Source organism: Mixophyes fleayi, unplaced genomic scaffold (genome assembly GCF_038048845.1).
Source record: "Mixophyes fleayi isolate aMixFle1 unplaced genomic scaffold, aMixFle1.hap1 Scaffold_243, whole genome shotgun sequence".
Classification (NCBI taxonomy): domain Eukaryota; kingdom Metazoa; phylum Chordata; class Amphibia; order Anura; family Limnodynastidae; genus Mixophyes; species Mixophyes fleayi.
This window is the reverse complement of record NW_027446556.1, coordinates 1-16288: the sequence shown is the minus strand read 5'-3', so window position 1 is coordinate 16288 and position 16288 is coordinate 1. Positions and strand designations below refer to the sequence as shown.

Sequence of the window (16288 nt, the reverse complement as noted above, 5' to 3'; positions counted from 1 at the left end):
AGATAAGTACATACCAATGCTATCGCATGCGCTCGCTGCGCACCCACGGGACCTGGTGGACAGTATATCTGTTAGAATACTGTGTCAGAGTTGACTGAGAGCCAAAGGGTGTGCAGCTATGATTATATACAGTACAGTGTTACACTTGAACAATAGAGATGACGTAGATTGTTTCTATAGGTCCAGACGTTGTGTGGGTCCAGGGTAAACAGATCATAGGCTGATTCAATCTAATGAATCCAAAGGTGGGGGTCGTCTATCCAGGGGGGTCTGCTCCTTTCATAGCCAGCATCATACAAAGGTGTATTCCCTAATATCAATAACTAAAGTATGCAAAGTGTGATCTCTTCGCCGACTGCACCGGACAGCTGCTGATGAATAGGGTTTCAGTATGATACCAGACATGCCACCTTTCCCACAACCTGAACCTTGAGTATCACTGAAGTGTACATATTATATATATATATATATATATATATATATATATATATATATATATATATATATATATATATATATATATATATATATATATAAATGCTAGGTGGCGTCTGTGTGTAAAAAAAAAAAAAAAAGTTGCGGCGCCACCTGCTGGGCAGAGTTATACACTGACCTACTAAATTCTTAGTGTGTGTGGGGGAAAAAAAATCAAAAAGGGCTGAAATTTGGTATAAATAACTAAATGTTGTAATGCGAGTGTGTGCGTGCGTATGTTACAGTGCGATCGCATCACGCCACGTGTTACGTGGCGTACTCTTCGCAATTGCACGGCAAACCAATATTAAACCAATACTTTCGTTCATCCAATTATACGACTTTGACTATATGTGTGTGTGTGTGTGTGTGTGAGGACACCTAGCACACCAGTAAGAGACCTTATTGAGATTATATATTTGTACATGGGTTTACAGTTCATGTTATATACACTTGGATAGTGGAACAAATAGAGCACATATAGAACGTTTATTACTGATTCTCTATGAAGTGATCATTGTATCTAAGTGTGCTTATGTTGTACTTTTACACAACACCATATGTTTAAATATGCACAAACACAAAAGGCATCACAGTTGGTGGAACTATCAGCACATTTTCGAAGGACGGTGGTGAGTGTGAACACACTTCCAAATTTGCACGACATTGTTAAATTATTGTTGGTGAGTTTTAGGAAGTTTATAAAACAAAATCTACCGATACAAAGTGCTTTGCTACAATATATGATTGTGCGAGTGCAGATGTTGTTGCAATACTTTATCTGAAGGTCAGAAATTGCAGTCATGTAAGATTTATTATTAAAATCTAGTGATTATCATTATAAATAAGTATGAGTCATCAAGCTATAGGAAGCTTGTATTGCCTGTTGTTCTCCGATTCCCTGTACTTTCAAGTGTCAATCTAGCATCTCTCTCATCTATAAAAGTTATGTGGAACAATAGCATCACCGTGTGGTCAGTATTGATAGCTGCCTGTGTTTTTCCTTTTCAGATACATCGTCATTTTTAGGTCTGGTAGCATGTATAATACTTTATACTGTAACCAATTTTAATTCGAGAGCCTGCCTGTAATCGGATTAATTCAGATTTATCTAGTAAGCAAAAATTACACGCATTTGAAAGAGCCAATGAAATGTGTTTAAATCAATCAATTTTGAATGGCTGGCCCTCGAAATCTAAGGGGAAAGAGCAGCTTCTCGTCACTCCTTTATACACAGCACAAAGGCTCTTCTCGGAGCCACCTAATGCTCTCTCTACAGCAAGTGAGACCCCATCTCACTGCTTTCTACTACACGAAGCCGCTGATATATGTGGTTGAAAGGATCCATGGAGCAGTTCCAATGAGAATAAAGGCTACGTGCATAATTTAGAGCTGAAAATGTGTATGAAACGGGACAGCTAAATTGTGGGAAACCGTATCTGGCTCAAAAGTAGAACTACCAGGGAACCTTTGATTACCCAGATAAAACGAATAGTAATGTGTATAGAGCTCTAGTAAGAAAACGTGGGTGGCTCTGAAAAGAGCCTTTGTGTTGTGGGGGTGTCAGTGGGGAGTAAATCACTTGCTCTTAGCTGCCTTGTGGCTCTCGGTCTTCTTGGGCAGCAGCACGGCCTGGATGTTGGGCAGGACGCCTCCCTGGGCGATCGTCACCCCACCGAGCAGCTTGTTTAGCTCTTCGTCGTTGCGCACAGCCAGCTGCAGGTGGCGGGGGATGATACGGGTCTTCTTGTTATCACGGGCGGCATTTCCAGCCAACTCCAGAATCTCAGCCGTCAGGTACTCGAGCACGGCGGCCAGATAGACAGGAGCTCCGGCTCCCACACGATGAGCATAGTTCCCCTTCCTCAAAAGACGGTGAACACGGCCAACAGGAAACTGAAGACCGGCCCGAGATGAGCGAGTCTTGGCCTTAGCCCGGGTCTTACCGCCTTGTTTGCCTCTACCAGACATGTTATGCTCAGGTTAATTCAATACACACGAGTAGCAAACTCCGCCTTCATTCCTTTATTTATATGTTCGAAAAACAAACGACTGCATCTGTGATTGGTCCGTTTTCAGACTGGCCAGTGACAAAAATGTTCGGGCACTCACCAATCAGCACAGGGAGAAGGGGTATAGCTTTTCTAAAGATCCCGTGACAGAACTAACCAATAGCGCCTAGAGCTGAAGATAAGGTTAATTTACATAGACTGCCTATAAATACAGCGATTGTGGGCGGTGCTAGCAATAGTTTCTTTACACTCTGTCGAGATCTTGTTATTGCAATGCCTGAACCAGCCAAGTCTGCACCTGCGGCCAAAAAGGGCTCCAAGAAAGCCGTGACCAAGACCCAGAAGAAAGATGGGAAGAAGCGTAGAAAGACCAGGAAGGAGAGTTATGCTATCTACGTGTACAAGGTGCTGAAGCAGGTCCACCCTGATACCGGCATCTCCTCCAAGGCCATGGGTATCATGAACTCCTTTGTTAATGACATTTTTGAGCGCATCGCAGGCGAAGCCTCCCGCCTGGCTCACTACAACAAGCGCTCCACCATCACCTCCCGGGAGATCCAGACCGCTGTGCGTCTACTGCTGCCCGGTGAGCTGGCAAAGCACGCCGTGTCTGAGGGCACCAAGGCCGTCACCAAGTACACCAGCGCCAAGTAATCTGCAATCTCTGTTCTAAGATAACACAAAGGCTCTTTTAAGAGCCACCCAAATCTTCTCAATCGAGGCTATGACATTTGCTAGATCCCGCATGTTCTTTGTGGTGTTTTGTATCTCCGCGAAACCATCACATTTCAAGCTACTCGTTCTTGCAATACCCCACATATTGTTCCTTACGCTTTAATCACTGCCTAGCATTTCCCTTCAGATCATGTAAGGGCCGATATTTGTAACGCTGTGCAGCCCAAGGTCTTTTAATAACGTGAATAACAGGTCTTGAGTAATAGATGTTCTAAAACTGCCATGCGTAGAATCTAGATGAAATAAGTGGTATATGGGGGTATGTTTGTGCTCTAGGACATGGACATACTACAACTCTTTGAAGATTGAGTGGGTGGCTCTCAAAAGAGCCTTTTTGTTTTTCAACATGGCAAAGAAATTGGCCTCCGAAACCGTACATAGTGGAGACCTAAGCGATTGAAAAAGGGGCTTTCCCAGCTTTCTCGTATCTAATGGATGCATCACTCGCCGCCCATATAGACTCTTGAATAGAGAAAACTTGGTGGACTCCTGAGATACCTCGTTAAATGTAAAGAGGAGCTGTTGCAGGGTCTTCTCCCAGTCTCCTCCCTCCGTGCTGACATATGTGCAGAGAAAATGTTTAACGCACCATTGCAACACTCACATTACCAATTAGTTCGTGGATAGGGGGATGGTACGCTAGGGTCTTGCCACAAGATTTTCCCTGTAGAGTCTTTATAATTTCCCCAGGATACGTATTTCTCAATTCCTGTGGGAAACCCACCCTGAAAGAACCACTGCTTCTGGATACGAGGTGGTAATCAATATTTTTTCATTTTGGCTGGTATGGGGCAGGAAGAATATAATGTCTTTCTCAATCGATGCTATGACACCCTTTGTATTATTACCCCGTTTATTATGTTGCTTTGTATTTTTTGAAAGTCTCCTGGTTACGTTTCCCTGTACTCGTCCCCCAACATGTAAACCCGTTCCACAGCTGGGATTTACGCTCATTTGACTACACGTTGTAAAAGCATAGATTAGTGGTCTTCGCCTACTTTATACAATGGTTGAGACGGATGTCTGCGGTGTAACTCCCGCACTCAGAACAGGCTGCGAGTGATGGTGTCACTATTCACTCATGTATTGGATCTACGTGTAACAAAGCCGTGGGGTGATATGCTGTAGTATCTTAAAATGCTACAGACCTATTCCTCCAGTAATCATGGGCATAATAGTAAACTTACAGCTCTTTGAAGACTGAGTGGGTGGCTCTTAAAAGAGCCTTTGTGTGTAATGGGATACAGAGAAATTAACCTCCAAACCCGTACAGAGTGCGACCCTGACGTTTCAGGGCATACACGACATCCATGGCTGTGACAGTCTTTCTCTTTGCGTACTCTGTGTAAGTGACGGCATCACGGATCACATTCTCCAGGAAGACCTTCAGGACACCGCGGGTCTCCTCGTAGATGAGCCCAGAGATGCGCTTCACACCTCCCCTACGAGCTAAACGACGGATAGCTGGTTTAGTGATGCCCTGGATGTTATCACGGAGCACCTTCCTGTGCCTCTTAGCACCGCCTTTCCCGAGCCCCTTGCCTCCTTTACCGCGTCCAGACATGATTTGCACTGCTGGCGTTGCCTAATCAACTGATGTGAATTGGTTGTACAGCAAACTTCTTTAATACAGTTAAGTCGGACCTGAAAGGACACAAAGTATAGAGGAAGAAATGGGCGTGTCATTTGATAATTATTGCTACATGTGGCTTTCGTTCCCCTTGCCGATTGGCTGAACGAGCAGCCGTTAAAGATTTTAAAATTCCCGCCGCGTCGCTTATAGTCATTGTAGTGTTTAGCTTATGATCTTATTTAATTTAGTTTCTCATTTTAGCTGAATGGTTATCTGTCTGTTTTTTTCAAGTTGTGTGACGGCATTTTATTATGTAGAAATTACACATTTTAGAGTTTTAATCTGCAATCTATAACACTGGTCGGTTGTTAACATATATTGATGATGAAAGTAATAATATATTTGTAATATAAGGTGGTAGCAGTGTAGTTATCTGTCGTGTTTCAGTTGGATCTAATCTTGTATTCCTTTAAATACCTTTGAATTTACTAGTGACAGGCTCTGTACATTTTTAACTGCAGCCACAAATAAAAACACTAAACATAATATGACTTATTTGAATAATGCATTAGAATGAGGATTTCTGCCTGAAATTGACTTTTTAAAGCGTAGAACCAGCCTAGTGTATGTCAAATGACAGCAACATCTGCAATGATATAAAGATATAAAAAAAAACAACTGGACTTCAATGGTTATTTTCAAAACACCGCAAGCTCTGGTGAAGTAACGCTCTCATGTGGCGAGAGCAGGATGCTGGGCAGTACTGACTGTTCAGCAATCCCTGTACCCCATATTGAAAGTACCTTGTTTGTAATGTCTAATTTCACGCATTTAGAATTCTTAAATGTGTCCAGGTTGAGACCTTTCTGTGCTTGCTGGCTATCCGGGATTGCCCATTTAGTCCGCAGATGACTGGGAGGTGACCACCACTGTGTTTTAATAAAGGTTATTCCTCCCTTAGTTTCGCCAGTGTATGTGCCACAATGTATTGTTACTAATGTATATTGTATGCTTTATGAGAGCCGACAGAATTAAATATGTTGTGTTGGCACCGGTACCTGGTCTGCAGAAGAACTATAGCCAGTGGTCAACAGATTTCTAATGAGAAGCCCGGACAGCACAGCCTGCTCTAGAGGCGCTAAATACCGGTCAGGCAGCTGATACTAGTCGGGTCAGAGTTCCTTCTAGCCGCCTAGATGCAGCAGGGAGCACGGGGCAGTTAGAGAGCAGCCAGGTGCAGTTTGGTAACAGAAGGTAAGGACAGAATGATTTACTGACATACGAGATCTAAAAGGCATTTCATTCATGTTTGCTGAAAGCGAACACGTTATGTTTATAGACGGGTACCCGGACAGTAAGAGCTGCACGTGGGCTTGTGTTTGCAAGGAACACAAAGAGCAGCGGGATCCAACAAGTGTCATAGCCTCGATTAAGAAGATTTGGGTGGCTCTTAAAAGAGCCTTTGTGGCAACTCGGAAAGGAGGAATTTGCAGATTACTTGGCGCTGGTGTACTTGGTGACGGCCTTGGTGCCCTCAGACACGGCGTGCTTGGCCAGCTCACCGGGCAGCAGTAGACGCACAGCGGTCTGGATCTCCCGGGAGGTGATGGTGGAGCGCTTGTTGTAGTGAGCCAGGCGGGAGGCTTCTCCTGCGATGCGCTCAAAAATGTCATTAACAAAGGAGTTCATGATACCCATGGCCTTGGAGGAGATGCCGGTATCAGGGTGGACCTGCTTCAGCACCTTGTACACGTAGATAGCATAACTCTCCTTCCTGGTCTTTCTACGCTTCTTCCCATCTTTCTTCTGGGTCTTGGTCACGGCTTTCTTGGAGCCCTTTTTGGCCGCAGGAGCAGACTTTGCTGGATCAGGCATTCTTAAAACAAATACTGGTCAGTGAGTCAGCGACTATTACTTGCACCTCCCACAATCGCCCTATTTATAGGCAGCCCATGTAAATAAGACTTATATCCAGCTCTATATGCTATTGGCTAGTCATGTCATGTGATGTGTTTCAATATCATACCCACCTCTATCTTATACGGATTGGTGGATACCTGAACATCAGCTGCATTGGCTAGTCCGAAAACAGACCAATCAGAGATGCAGGAGTTTGTCACTGAAAGGTATAAATAAAAGGATGAGGGAGGAGTTTAATCACAGTAGTTTATTACGAAATACGCAACTGAAAATGTCTGGTAGAGGCAAACAAGGCGGAAAGACCCGGGCTAAGGCCAAGACTCGCTCATCTCGGGCTGGGCTTCAGTTTCCAGTTGGACGTGTTCACCGTCTTTTGAGAAAGGGTAATTATGCCGAGCGTGTGGGAGCCGGAGCTCCTGTCTATCTGGCCGCCGTGCTCGAGTACCTAACGGCTGAGATTCTGGAGTTGGCAGGAAATGCCGCCCGTGATAACAAGAAGACCCGCATCATCCCCCGCCACCTGCAGCTGGCTGTGCGCAACGATGAAGAGCTAAACAAGCTGCTCGGTGGGGTGACGATCGCCCAGGGAGGCGTCCTGCCCAACATCCAGGCCGTGCTGCTGCCCAAGAAGACCGAGAGCCACAAGGCAGCTAAGAGCAAGTGATTTACTCCCCACTGACACCCCCACAACACAAAGGCTCTTTTCAGGGCCACCCACATTTTCTTGCGAGAGCTTTATACATTACTTATTGCTTTATCTGGATAGTCGGAAGCTCACTGACAGTTTTACTATTGAGCTAGACGAGAAACAGCCTTTTCTCCTCAGATTCTGCTGTTCAGTCCTTCAAACTTTCATTTAATATTCCTTGCGTCCTTCAGAACGCCTGCTTTATATTTTGCTTACCACTTAAATCTGAAGCGATAATATTACTATTAGAATTTTACCTACGTAAGACCTGACAGGCTCCCGAATTAAAGTTGAAAGACTAGAAAACCATTTATTGTAAACAATCTTAAAAATTACAATGTATCTGATAAACGGCAGACGTCACTACTGATCACACGGTGGTAGTATTGATTTACACACAGTAATAGTATATAAGAGATACGTTACTACGGTGTATGACACTTGTCAGCACAGTGAATCGGAGACCAATACAAGCTTCCTATGGTGTCGATAACAAATACTTGATGATAATCACTGGATTTAAATAATCTGACATAACCGTCCAATAGGTAGCAGTTGTATAGCGTATGACCTAGTAAGAAAATAATCCCGTAATATAAACATAAGGAGTTTCCGTCCTTTGCTCATTTTGTTCAGGGGCAGTAAACGGTTTATGAAGCTACACACGGGGTGTAGAAGAGCGACATAATTGCTTATAGAAAATAACCATTGTCACGGTGCACTGACGTTATGTGTATGTAACTATCAATGTGTGTGTAAACTAGTCAGATGTCTGGAGGTATTTGTTACCGGGGACCATAAGGGGTTCACATCTGCTTTGTTGAGCCAGAAGCAGTCACCACCACAGGGTAAAAGATAGAGGATGGATGGGGGGGGTACATTATAGCTCAGTCAAGACCGAGTGGGTGGCTCTCAAAAGAGCCTTTGTGTAACGGGGCACCGGAGTGCGGATCTGCAGTTTTACTTCTTCTTAGGAGCTGTCTTCTTGGGCTTCGCTGCTTTCTTAGCCGGGCTCTTGGTCACTTTAGGCTTCGCTGCCTTCTTGGCCACTTTAGGCTTAGCCGCCTTCTTGGCCGGGCTCTTGGTCACTTTAGGCTTCGCTGCCTTCTTGGCCGGGCTCTTGGCCACCTTCTTGGATTTCACAGCGACTTTTGGCTTCTTTGGGCTTTTTGCAGCCTTCTTGGCAACTGCCGGTTTTTTCGCCTTTTTAGGGCTCTTGGATGCGCTCGGAGCCTTCTTGGGGGACTTGGATACTTTCTTGGCTTTGGCCACTGCTGCCTTCTTCACCGCCTTGTCCTTGCTGTCCAACTGTTTCTTGTTCAGCTTAAAGGAGCCGGAGGCACCGCTGCCTTTCACCTGGATGAGGGTTTCTTTGGTCACCAAGCTCTTGATCGCCAACTTCAGGCGGCTGTTGTTCTTCTCCACATCGTATCCTCCGGCAGCCAGAGCTTTCTTCACAGCGGCCAGGGAAATCCCATTACGCTCCTTGGATGCAGCTGCCACCTTTACAATCTGCTCAGACACGCTGGGACCGGACGCTTTGCTGCTCTTCATGGATCCTGCTGAAGCTGCTTTCTTGGGCCGCTTACTCTTGGCGGGGGCCTCTGCTGGAGCAGCAGGCGCTGCGGCTGGGACTGGCTCAGACATCCTCCAATACAAATGACTATGACTCTATGCTCAAACTGACACGTTTAGTTGTAGGACTTGTTCAACCAAGAATTTATATACAGCTCAGGGATATGCGGCCATTGGCTGAGATAAAGAACCAGCCGCTGTGTTTATTGGTGGATAGCGAAGCCACGCCCACTATTCCTTCTCTGCAGTTCCAGGATGTCTGCGATCTCTTTTGTGTTTCTTTTGAGGGAAGTAATGAGACCTTTATAGGACATATGATAGTGTCTGCTCGTTCTCCAGCTTGTCAGCTGTAAATCATGTGCTGACATTTGCTGCTGAGTAAGCTTATCAAAGGTACTAAAAACATATCCGACCTCTTTACCATCTACAACGGGTCTCATCTCTCTTATCCATACATTAATGGCAGGGTCCTACCAGATAACTCTCAATAGATGATTACCAGCAGCCTAGAGCTTGAGATAGTCAGCTGCCACAGGTAGAAACGACTGCAGATGTTCACAGACAAACACAGCTTGTTGTGTTCAGGTCATCTCAACAACCCCTTGCGGTCTGCGGGAACTGCTGGTAACTTGTCCAGCTTCCCTTCATCCCCTTCAGTTGGCATTGGGAGGAAGGGGACATTAATCGAATTTTTGCTAAGCAAACCACCTGATGTAATGAAAAGGCATTGTCCAGGGCTATTATAGCCACCTACGTATTCGGATATATAGTGACCCCAGGTCACCAGTGGTTTGGTTTTGTGCGGGAAAAATGTCTGAAACAATCAAAGCCTCCAGCAGAGGCCTCGGCCGTGGAGACTCCAAGAAGAGCAGGAAAACATTGGATCACAAATACAAATAATTGCACAGTGATTTCAGATCGATAATTTAAAACCCGTGTTTGTCATTATCAACAAGGCATAAATATAGATCTACAAAAGTGATTATATTCCCTGACGTGGTTCGAATCCTTTTACTATCCCTAGTTATTATCCCTCTCGTCTTCGCTGAATGTGATGCAATGGCACCCCCGTGTGGTCAATGTGGATAGCTTTTTTACATACATTGTAATTATCGTGACTGGAAACACTTAATTTTTTATTATTACACATCATTTAATTCGAGAGCTTGCCAGGCCTTCTTAAGTTATAATAATATATAATATTAAAAATTACGAGTCAAGTAATAAGCAAAGAATTTAGGCGGGCATTTTGAAAGTTAAGACGCAGTTTTTAAGCCAATCAATTTGAAGGGCGTTCTTAACTCATCCAATTGCATTGCAGCACACTGTATAAATAGGATTGTTAAGAATCTGCATCTTATATTCTTTATAGAATCAGTAGAACTATGGCCAGGACCAAGCAGACCGCTCGTAAGTCCACCGGTGGGAAAGCTCCCCGCAAGCAGCTGGCAACTAAAGCCGCCCGGAAGAGCGCCCCAGCTACCGGTGGTGTGAAGAAACCTCACCGTTACCGGCCAGGCACCGTCGCTCTGAGGGAGATCCGCCGCTACCAGAAGTCCACTGAGCTGTTGATCCGCAAGCTGCCCTTCCAGCGCTTGGTGCGGGAGATCGCCCAGGACTTCAAGACCGACCTGCGCTTCCAGAGCTCGGCTGTCATGGCTCTGCAAGAGGCCAGCGAGGCTTATCTGGTGGGGCTCTTCGAGGACACCAACCTGTGCGCCATCCACGCTAAGAGGGTGACCATCATGCCCAAAGACATCCAGCTGGCCCGCAGGATCCGAGGGGAGAGGGCATAAGGACTCGGCACTGACTTACACACAGCACAAAGGCTCTTTTCAGAGCCACCAAATCTTTCTCTAAACGAGCTGCAGCATTATTCTGTGTAGTAACATTTTAATCAGAAGTTATTATCTATGTGTAAAATCTCTGCATTTTGTTTGCCGATGTGGATTCTAATTACACATATTCTATATGATCAGCGCGATTAGATAATTAACACTGGGCCGTTGTTGTCCACGTCTGACTCGTTTCCTTTGTTCCCTCTGGTAATACTGTGCAATTCACGAGAATCCGTCAACATTCCCCTCCCAAAGCCAACAGCCTTTTACACAATATCTCGGGAAAAGGTGGGTGGCTCCAAAGAGCAAGCGGGTTCCGGGGTAGTGATTCACTTGCACATCCACCCAAATATGGCAAGCAGCATGTGGGGGTATAAATTAGTAGACGCATGCTGTAAACAGATTAGACCGCTCAATTTATACACGGGATGAAATCGATGTGGCCCCATTATAGCTAATATAAATTACAGACTGAACGATGGCGTCGATAATCACAGTATTGTGCAGAAACAAGTAATCATAGGTGTGTGTGTAACGTGATATTAGGGAGCTAAACCTCTCACGGTCCTGGACATTAGTCGTACAGCTCTTTACAGACATAGTGGGCGGCCCTTAGAAGGGCCTTTGTGGTTTGTAATGGGATAGACAAAGAAATTAGCCTCCGAATCCGTACAGAGTGCGACCCTGACGTTTCAGGGCATACACGACATCCATGGCTGTGACAGTCTTTCTCTTTGCGTGCTCTGTGTAAGTGACGGCATCACGGATCACATTCTCCAGGAAGACCTTCAAGACACCGCGGGTTTCCTCGTAGATGAGCCCAGAGATGCGCTTCACACCTCCCCTACGAGCTAAACGACGGATAGCTGGTTTAGTGATGCCCTGGATGTTATCACGGAGAACCTTCCTGTGCCTCTTAGCACCGCCTTTCCCGAGCCCCTTGCCTCCTTTACCGCGTCCAGACATGATGTAACTTTCAGTCAAAAATGTTCCAACTGATACAGTTTAGCTGCGCAACAAGCTTCTTTTATGCAGCTGGGTCGGACCTGATAGGGGACATAAGAGGAAGGGGGCGTGTCCAGTAGGCAGCGGTTCTTTGTACGTTGTGTGACGCGGGCTTCGGTTCCCCCCTTATCACTGATTCGCTGAGCGCTCAACCGTTTGCGAATTTAAAATTCCCGCTCAGTCGCTCCTATTGTTTGCAGTGTATAGCTTACGAAGTAAAGCAATTTAATGTCTCCTTTAGTTGATCGATTGTACATGGCTGTGTGCGCGGTTTTTGGTTGTTTGACTGCATATTATGTAAATGTAAAACATTCTAGTGGTTTAAGCTACAAGATAATCATTATGATAGTTCACAATGTAGTATTTGTAGTAAAAACCCAAAGACTAATCCTCTACAAAGTAAGCTGAGCAAAATATGTTCGCTGGCATCTGTGTACTTCTCTGGCTTTATCAAATTCCTTCTCTTAATTATTTTTCAACACCAAGAGCAGGGTGCTGGGCATAGTTGAGATGTATATTTAGTCTGCTTGCAGCCTCTCATGCCCATATTGAAGGTACCTTGACTCAGCACTGTCCATTCATTCTGTAACACAGGCTGCAAAGTAACAAACACATATTACTATATATTATTTTTAATTAATTTTATAGCTTGAGATCTCTCAAGATACATAAACAAGTTTTTGATCACAAGTCAAACTGCATCTTACAGTGGTCTCCACCTGCACACAGTGGATACAGACATGTTGGGGGTAAACCAATATACATGAACAATGCAGCCTTCAGTGCAACATCAATTAATTAGGAACAAGAGGAATCTCTGTACTTCAGGCCTCAGTGGTCACTACCTACTGGTCACTTGATATCTTGTATTCTCATGAATATTAGTTCAGGAAACAACATGGCTGCCTCACTGCATACATGAAGGGTGTAATTTAAAGAGGATCTGTCATGTTTTACAAGCCTGTTTCACATGGGAGTGATCAACATACTAAGAACATACCGAGCAGCGATCTGTCCCTCCAGATGAGATCAACATGTCAGCCGGGCTGTTTACCACACTGGCTGGGTTGTTCAACGTGATAACCACCAACACCATGGAAGCAATTGATTCTGGAGGGACAGTCCTGCCGTCCCACATTTAAGGACTTTTGTCCTGATTCGGTGACAGTTGGGAGATATGTCCCACTGAGTGATGCCCCTTCAATGTCACAAGTACTAGTGGCCGGTGTGTGCAGCACCTAAGGGATGTTTTTAGGGGAGCAGGCTGGGGACGTCCCAGCACTTCCAAAGCCAATGGGGCATATTTAAGAAAGCACAATAGTGCTCTTACCGTGAAATTAAGGTCCCTCTGTGTCCTCCGCATATTTATAAAGGGTGCATCGTAGCAGATATCGTGGATATATGCTGCTTTGCACTCCTCTACGTTTTTGGGAGCAGTCACCGAATAGTATGGTGACTTCTCTTGGCCGTAATCTAACATGTTCCGAAAAAAACTATTTTTTTGGGGGAAACTTGTCTTGATAATGTACGCCAGCTGAAGCTGGCGCTTATTATCATAAATGTCAGATTTCAGTGCTGTCAGATTTCAGTGCTGTCAGCTCTGGTCCGAAGAGCAGAGCTGGACAGCGCATGTGTGGAGGGATCACATGATCCCTCGCTGTCATTCACCGCTGTCTCTGCAACTATAGTTGCAGAGACAGATCGGGGATGTTTTTTTTTGCGCATGTGCAGTTTTTCGAACTGCACATGCGCAGTTCCAGAGTAAAGGAAAATGAAGAACACCTGGAGGAGATCCGTGGACACCGCATTCGGAAGAGGCGGGGTAAGTGCGATTTTTTTTTTTATCACAGGAACAGCAGTTTATCGCAACTGCTGCTTCTGTGATCCGTTTTTAATAAATCTGAGAAATAGTTCAATCCTTATCCATGCGATAAGGATTGATAACTATTGTTCATTTTTGCCGATGATTGATAAATGTGCCCCAATGTGAGGTGACCATGGCCCTTCCTTGTGCGCACACAATAACACTTTATTACATTACCTGCTTCCAATTCCTTCCGCCTTCTATCCAAACTACATCTCCCAGAATGCAGCTCGGCATTGACAAGGGTTGCCGGGAAAGCGGGCTCTATAATAAAGCGGACATCTCAGCCACAAGTAGCTTATTGGACAGCAGGTGGCGATGTTGTAATACTAAACTAGCTGAGAAGTAATTTCTCTCATGAATGGTGTTTCTACTTTATAACGTGTTTGTTTCAAGTTTCACAAGAACTTTATAAGCATTAAAGCACCATTATAAAATTAAACAACACTTTTTTTTCCATTTAAAAGCAAAGTAATATAGTTTCAGAGACGACACAAAACAGGAGAGGAAGGGTTTTAGTATCACATTATTTATACTAATTTCATGTTTAAGAGGTATAGAAATACTCTTCTAGTTTTTTTCTTCCCATTAATTCACTGCTAAATCTAAATATTGTATTTACAATTTTTATCACTGAAATAAATAAAAGTTTAATTCGGGCTGCATTTGGATGGACCATTGATGAGGCTGAAGAATACACCATCATACCCAGACCACCAAACTCTCCTTTACTGAAATTCAAAACTGAGGGAAGAGATACACAAATTAAACTGTTGCGGTACTGTAAGTCTCAGTGTAGAAGGGTATCCTGAGGAAGACAGCACTGGAGCCAACAAGGAGGTTAAAAAAGAAGAGGATTCTGCTTACTAGACCTCTGATCAAGGGCAGGTAAGTCTGGGCTCCCGTACGCTCTCACCGGGATTGACAACAGCGAATCTGAACATGATAGCGGTCAGCCAATCAATGGCTAGCCAGTCCCGGCTCTTAGTCGACCATTTGAATTTTGCTGAGTCCAGCGCAGCCTGAAGAGGACAGAGTCACTTCAATCAATTTCAGCACCGAACAGGAGAAGAGGCACCATTGGCTGGAAGGACTTGAAGAAGTGGAAACGGTTGGAGAACATCTGATTCCTGCGCGGAGCAGGTAACTATGATTTACATAATGTGGGCACATCTATAGGCAGTAGGACCGTGGAGTAGATAGTCATGTACAAGGCCCGGGGGCTTTTTAGGTGTATTTCAAGACATTAATATTTGGGGTACAATTGGCCAGGCCATGACCCTGGGGGCCGGGGTGGATTCAGGCTTGGAGCCTGTCCTGCATTTATTAGGTTTAGAGCCTAGGTTGGGCACGTGAGTCAGGCTTAGAGCCTGTAGCCATATAATAATTTGGCACTATGCCTACGTCTGTATCACCACTAACCACCAGGGACTGTTCCCCTCGCTCGTAAGATCCGTTTAGAGATACGTGCCCACTAGCATAGAATCCACTGTCACCACCATGTTTACACCAAGCTGTCCGCATGTAAGTAAGAGGGGTATACGCACTGTTACCCCAATTGTACTATTTGTGTTTCTGTGTTTTGCCCTCACAGCTGCTGAGAAGCAGAGTACACGGCCATCAAAGAGACCTGACGCTCCAGGTGAGTGGTCTCTGTCTTTGCTGCTTGTTTGTTCTTGTGTGTTTTGTGCTGGTTTCTGGCAGGGTGTTTTGCCGATCGGTGCCTATGGATAGGTGAACCTGAGTATGGCAAGACCGTGAGGAATCAAAGATAATTAATACACCCCCATGTGGTGCCTGTTTGCGGATATCCCTGTGGTCAGAGCTGGATTAAGGTTCTGGTGGGCCTGGGGCACTTAAGACAGGGGTGTCCCCTATTGTCTGATATGGTCTTCATTTTAGACAAATAAACAGGCAATACTGTGTGCACTACTGATAGGTGCACGCATCTCTGATATCACGAGCAGTACAGTGTGAAGCAGGACTTACCTCCCCACTGTCCTTGCAGACAGACCAAATTCTGACTAAGCGAGACAGTCACCCAAATTCTGCGCTGCCCCATCATCTTCAGGACAGTTGGCAGATGGTCGTGCTCTCTCCTACCTGCTCTTGTCACATTCCACCACCTGCGGCTGCTGGTGTCTTTAGATCAGTTGCTGCTTGTGTGGATTCTGGGATGTCGGGGCCCTATATGGGGGGGGGGGGGGGGGGGAACGGGTACATAAAGTTTAGGAGTCCCCAAACAGTTCCATTAATAAATCCATAGCACCCCCTTTAATAATTAGGCCTCCCTCCCTGCAACCAGCCCTACATTTGAAATTAAGTAAAATGAATACAATTCACATTTAATAATAAGGGTGTGCACCGGCCACTTTTAGTGTTTTGAGTTCTGATTAGCTTTAGGTTTTGGGTTCTGATTTGTTTTGCCAAAACACCCGACTCAAGGTTTTGGTTCTGATTTAGGGTTTTCGGCTCTGAATTTTTATTTTTTTTTAAGAATAAAAACTGTTTTTTTTTTTTGTTGTTTTTCACTCCTACGCTATTATTAACCTCTATAACATTCAATAACAATAATTTCCACTGATTTCCAGTCTATTCTAAACA

General features: G+C 44.9%; 8 protein-coding genes across 8 annotated transcripts; 3 read left to right on the top strand and 5 right to left on the bottom strand.

The window, feature by feature from the left end:
- Window positions 1–2001: 2001 nt before the first annotated feature.
- Window positions 2002–2461, bottom strand: LOC142124248 (histone H2A type 1-like). The gene has a single exon (XM_075194236.1). It carries the CDS (start codon window positions 2443–2445, stop codon window positions 2053–2055), a length of 393 nt encoding a protein of 130 aa, XP_075050337.1. The 5' UTR covers window positions 2446–2461; the 3' UTR covers window positions 2002–2052.
- Window positions 2462–2755: 294 nt separating this feature from the next.
- LOC142124236 (histone H2B 1.1-like) lies at window positions 2756–3193 on the top strand. Its single transcript, XM_075194226.1, has one exon. It carries the CDS (start codon window positions 2760–2762, stop codon window positions 3138–3140), a length of 381 nt encoding a protein of 126 aa, XP_075050327.1. The 5' UTR covers window positions 2756–2759; the 3' UTR covers window positions 3141–3193.
- Window positions 3194–4473: 1280 nt separating this feature from the next.
- Window positions 4474–4785, bottom strand: LOC142124252 (histone H4-like). The gene has a single exon (XM_075194241.1). It carries the CDS (start codon window positions 4783–4785, stop codon window positions 4474–4476), a length of 312 nt encoding a protein of 103 aa, XP_075050342.1.
- Window positions 4786–6140: 1355 nt separating this feature from the next.
- Window positions 6141–6690, bottom strand: LOC142124239 (histone H2B 1.1-like). The gene has a single exon (XM_075194228.1). The coding sequence runs from the start codon at window positions 6667–6669 to the stop codon at window positions 6289–6291; it is 381 nt and encodes a 126-aa protein (XP_075050329.1). The 5' UTR covers window positions 6670–6690; the 3' UTR covers window positions 6141–6288.
- Window positions 6691–6970: 280 nt separating this feature from the next.
- On the top strand, window positions 6971–7581 carry LOC142124258 (histone H2A type 1-like). Its single transcript, XM_075194246.1, has one exon. The coding sequence runs from the start codon at window positions 6986–6988 to the stop codon at window positions 7376–7378; it is 393 nt and encodes a 130-aa protein (XP_075050347.1). The 5' UTR covers window positions 6971–6985; the 3' UTR covers window positions 7379–7581.
- A 557-nt stretch (window positions 7582–8138) lies between these two features.
- Window positions 8139–10881, top strand: LOC142124255 (histone H3). The gene is made up of 2 exons (XM_075194243.1): window positions 8139–8250; window positions 10350–10881. The coding sequence occupies exon 2, from the start codon at window positions 10363–10365 to the stop codon at window positions 10771–10773; it is 411 nt and encodes a 136-aa protein (XP_075050344.1). The 5' UTR covers window positions 8139–8250; window positions 10350–10362; the 3' UTR covers window positions 10774–10881.
- Window positions 8290–9049, bottom strand: LOC142124254 (histone H1.5-like). Its single transcript, XM_075194242.1, has one exon. The coding sequence runs from the start codon at window positions 9047–9049 to the stop codon at window positions 8363–8365; it is 687 nt and encodes a 228-aa protein (XP_075050343.1). The 3' UTR covers window positions 8290–8362.
- A 588-nt stretch (window positions 10882–11469) lies between the features above and the next one.
- On the bottom strand, window positions 11470–11798 carry LOC142124238 (histone H4). The gene has a single exon (XM_075194227.1). The coding sequence runs from the start codon at window positions 11779–11781 to the stop codon at window positions 11470–11472; it is 312 nt and encodes a 103-aa protein (XP_075050328.1). The 5' UTR covers window positions 11782–11798.
- Between the last annotated feature and the right edge of the window lie 4490 nt (window positions 11799–16288).

Bases quoted from the DNA above. Each gene is read 5' to 3' on its own strand.
- LOC142124248 (XM_075194236.1), bottom strand. From the start codon at position 2,445: ATGTCTGGTAGAGGCAAACAAGGCGGTAAGACCCGGGCTAAGGCCAAG.
- LOC142124236 (XM_075194226.1), top strand. From the start codon at position 2,760: ATGCCTGAACCAGCCAAGTCTGCACCTGCGGCCAAAAAGGGCTCCAAG.
- LOC142124252 (XM_075194241.1), bottom strand. From the start codon at position 4,785: ATGTCTGGACGCGGTAAAGGAGGCAAGGGGCTCGGGAAAGGCGGTGCT.
- LOC142124239 (XM_075194228.1), bottom strand. From the start codon at position 6,669: ATGCCTGATCCAGCAAAGTCTGCTCCTGCGGCCAAAAAGGGCTCCAAG.
- LOC142124258 (XM_075194246.1), top strand. From the start codon at position 6,986: ATGTCTGGTAGAGGCAAACAAGGCGGAAAGACCCGGGCTAAGGCCAAG.
- LOC142124254 (XM_075194242.1), bottom strand. From the start codon at position 9,049: ATGTCTGAGCCAGTCCCAGCCGCAGCGCCTGCTGCTCCAGCAGAGGCC.
- LOC142124255 (XM_075194243.1), top strand. From the start codon at position 10,363: ATGGCCAGGACCAAGCAGACCGCTCGTAAGTCCACCGGTGGGAAAGCT.
- LOC142124238 (XM_075194227.1), bottom strand. From the start codon at position 11,781: ATGTCTGGACGCGGTAAAGGAGGCAAGGGGCTCGGGAAAGGCGGTGCT.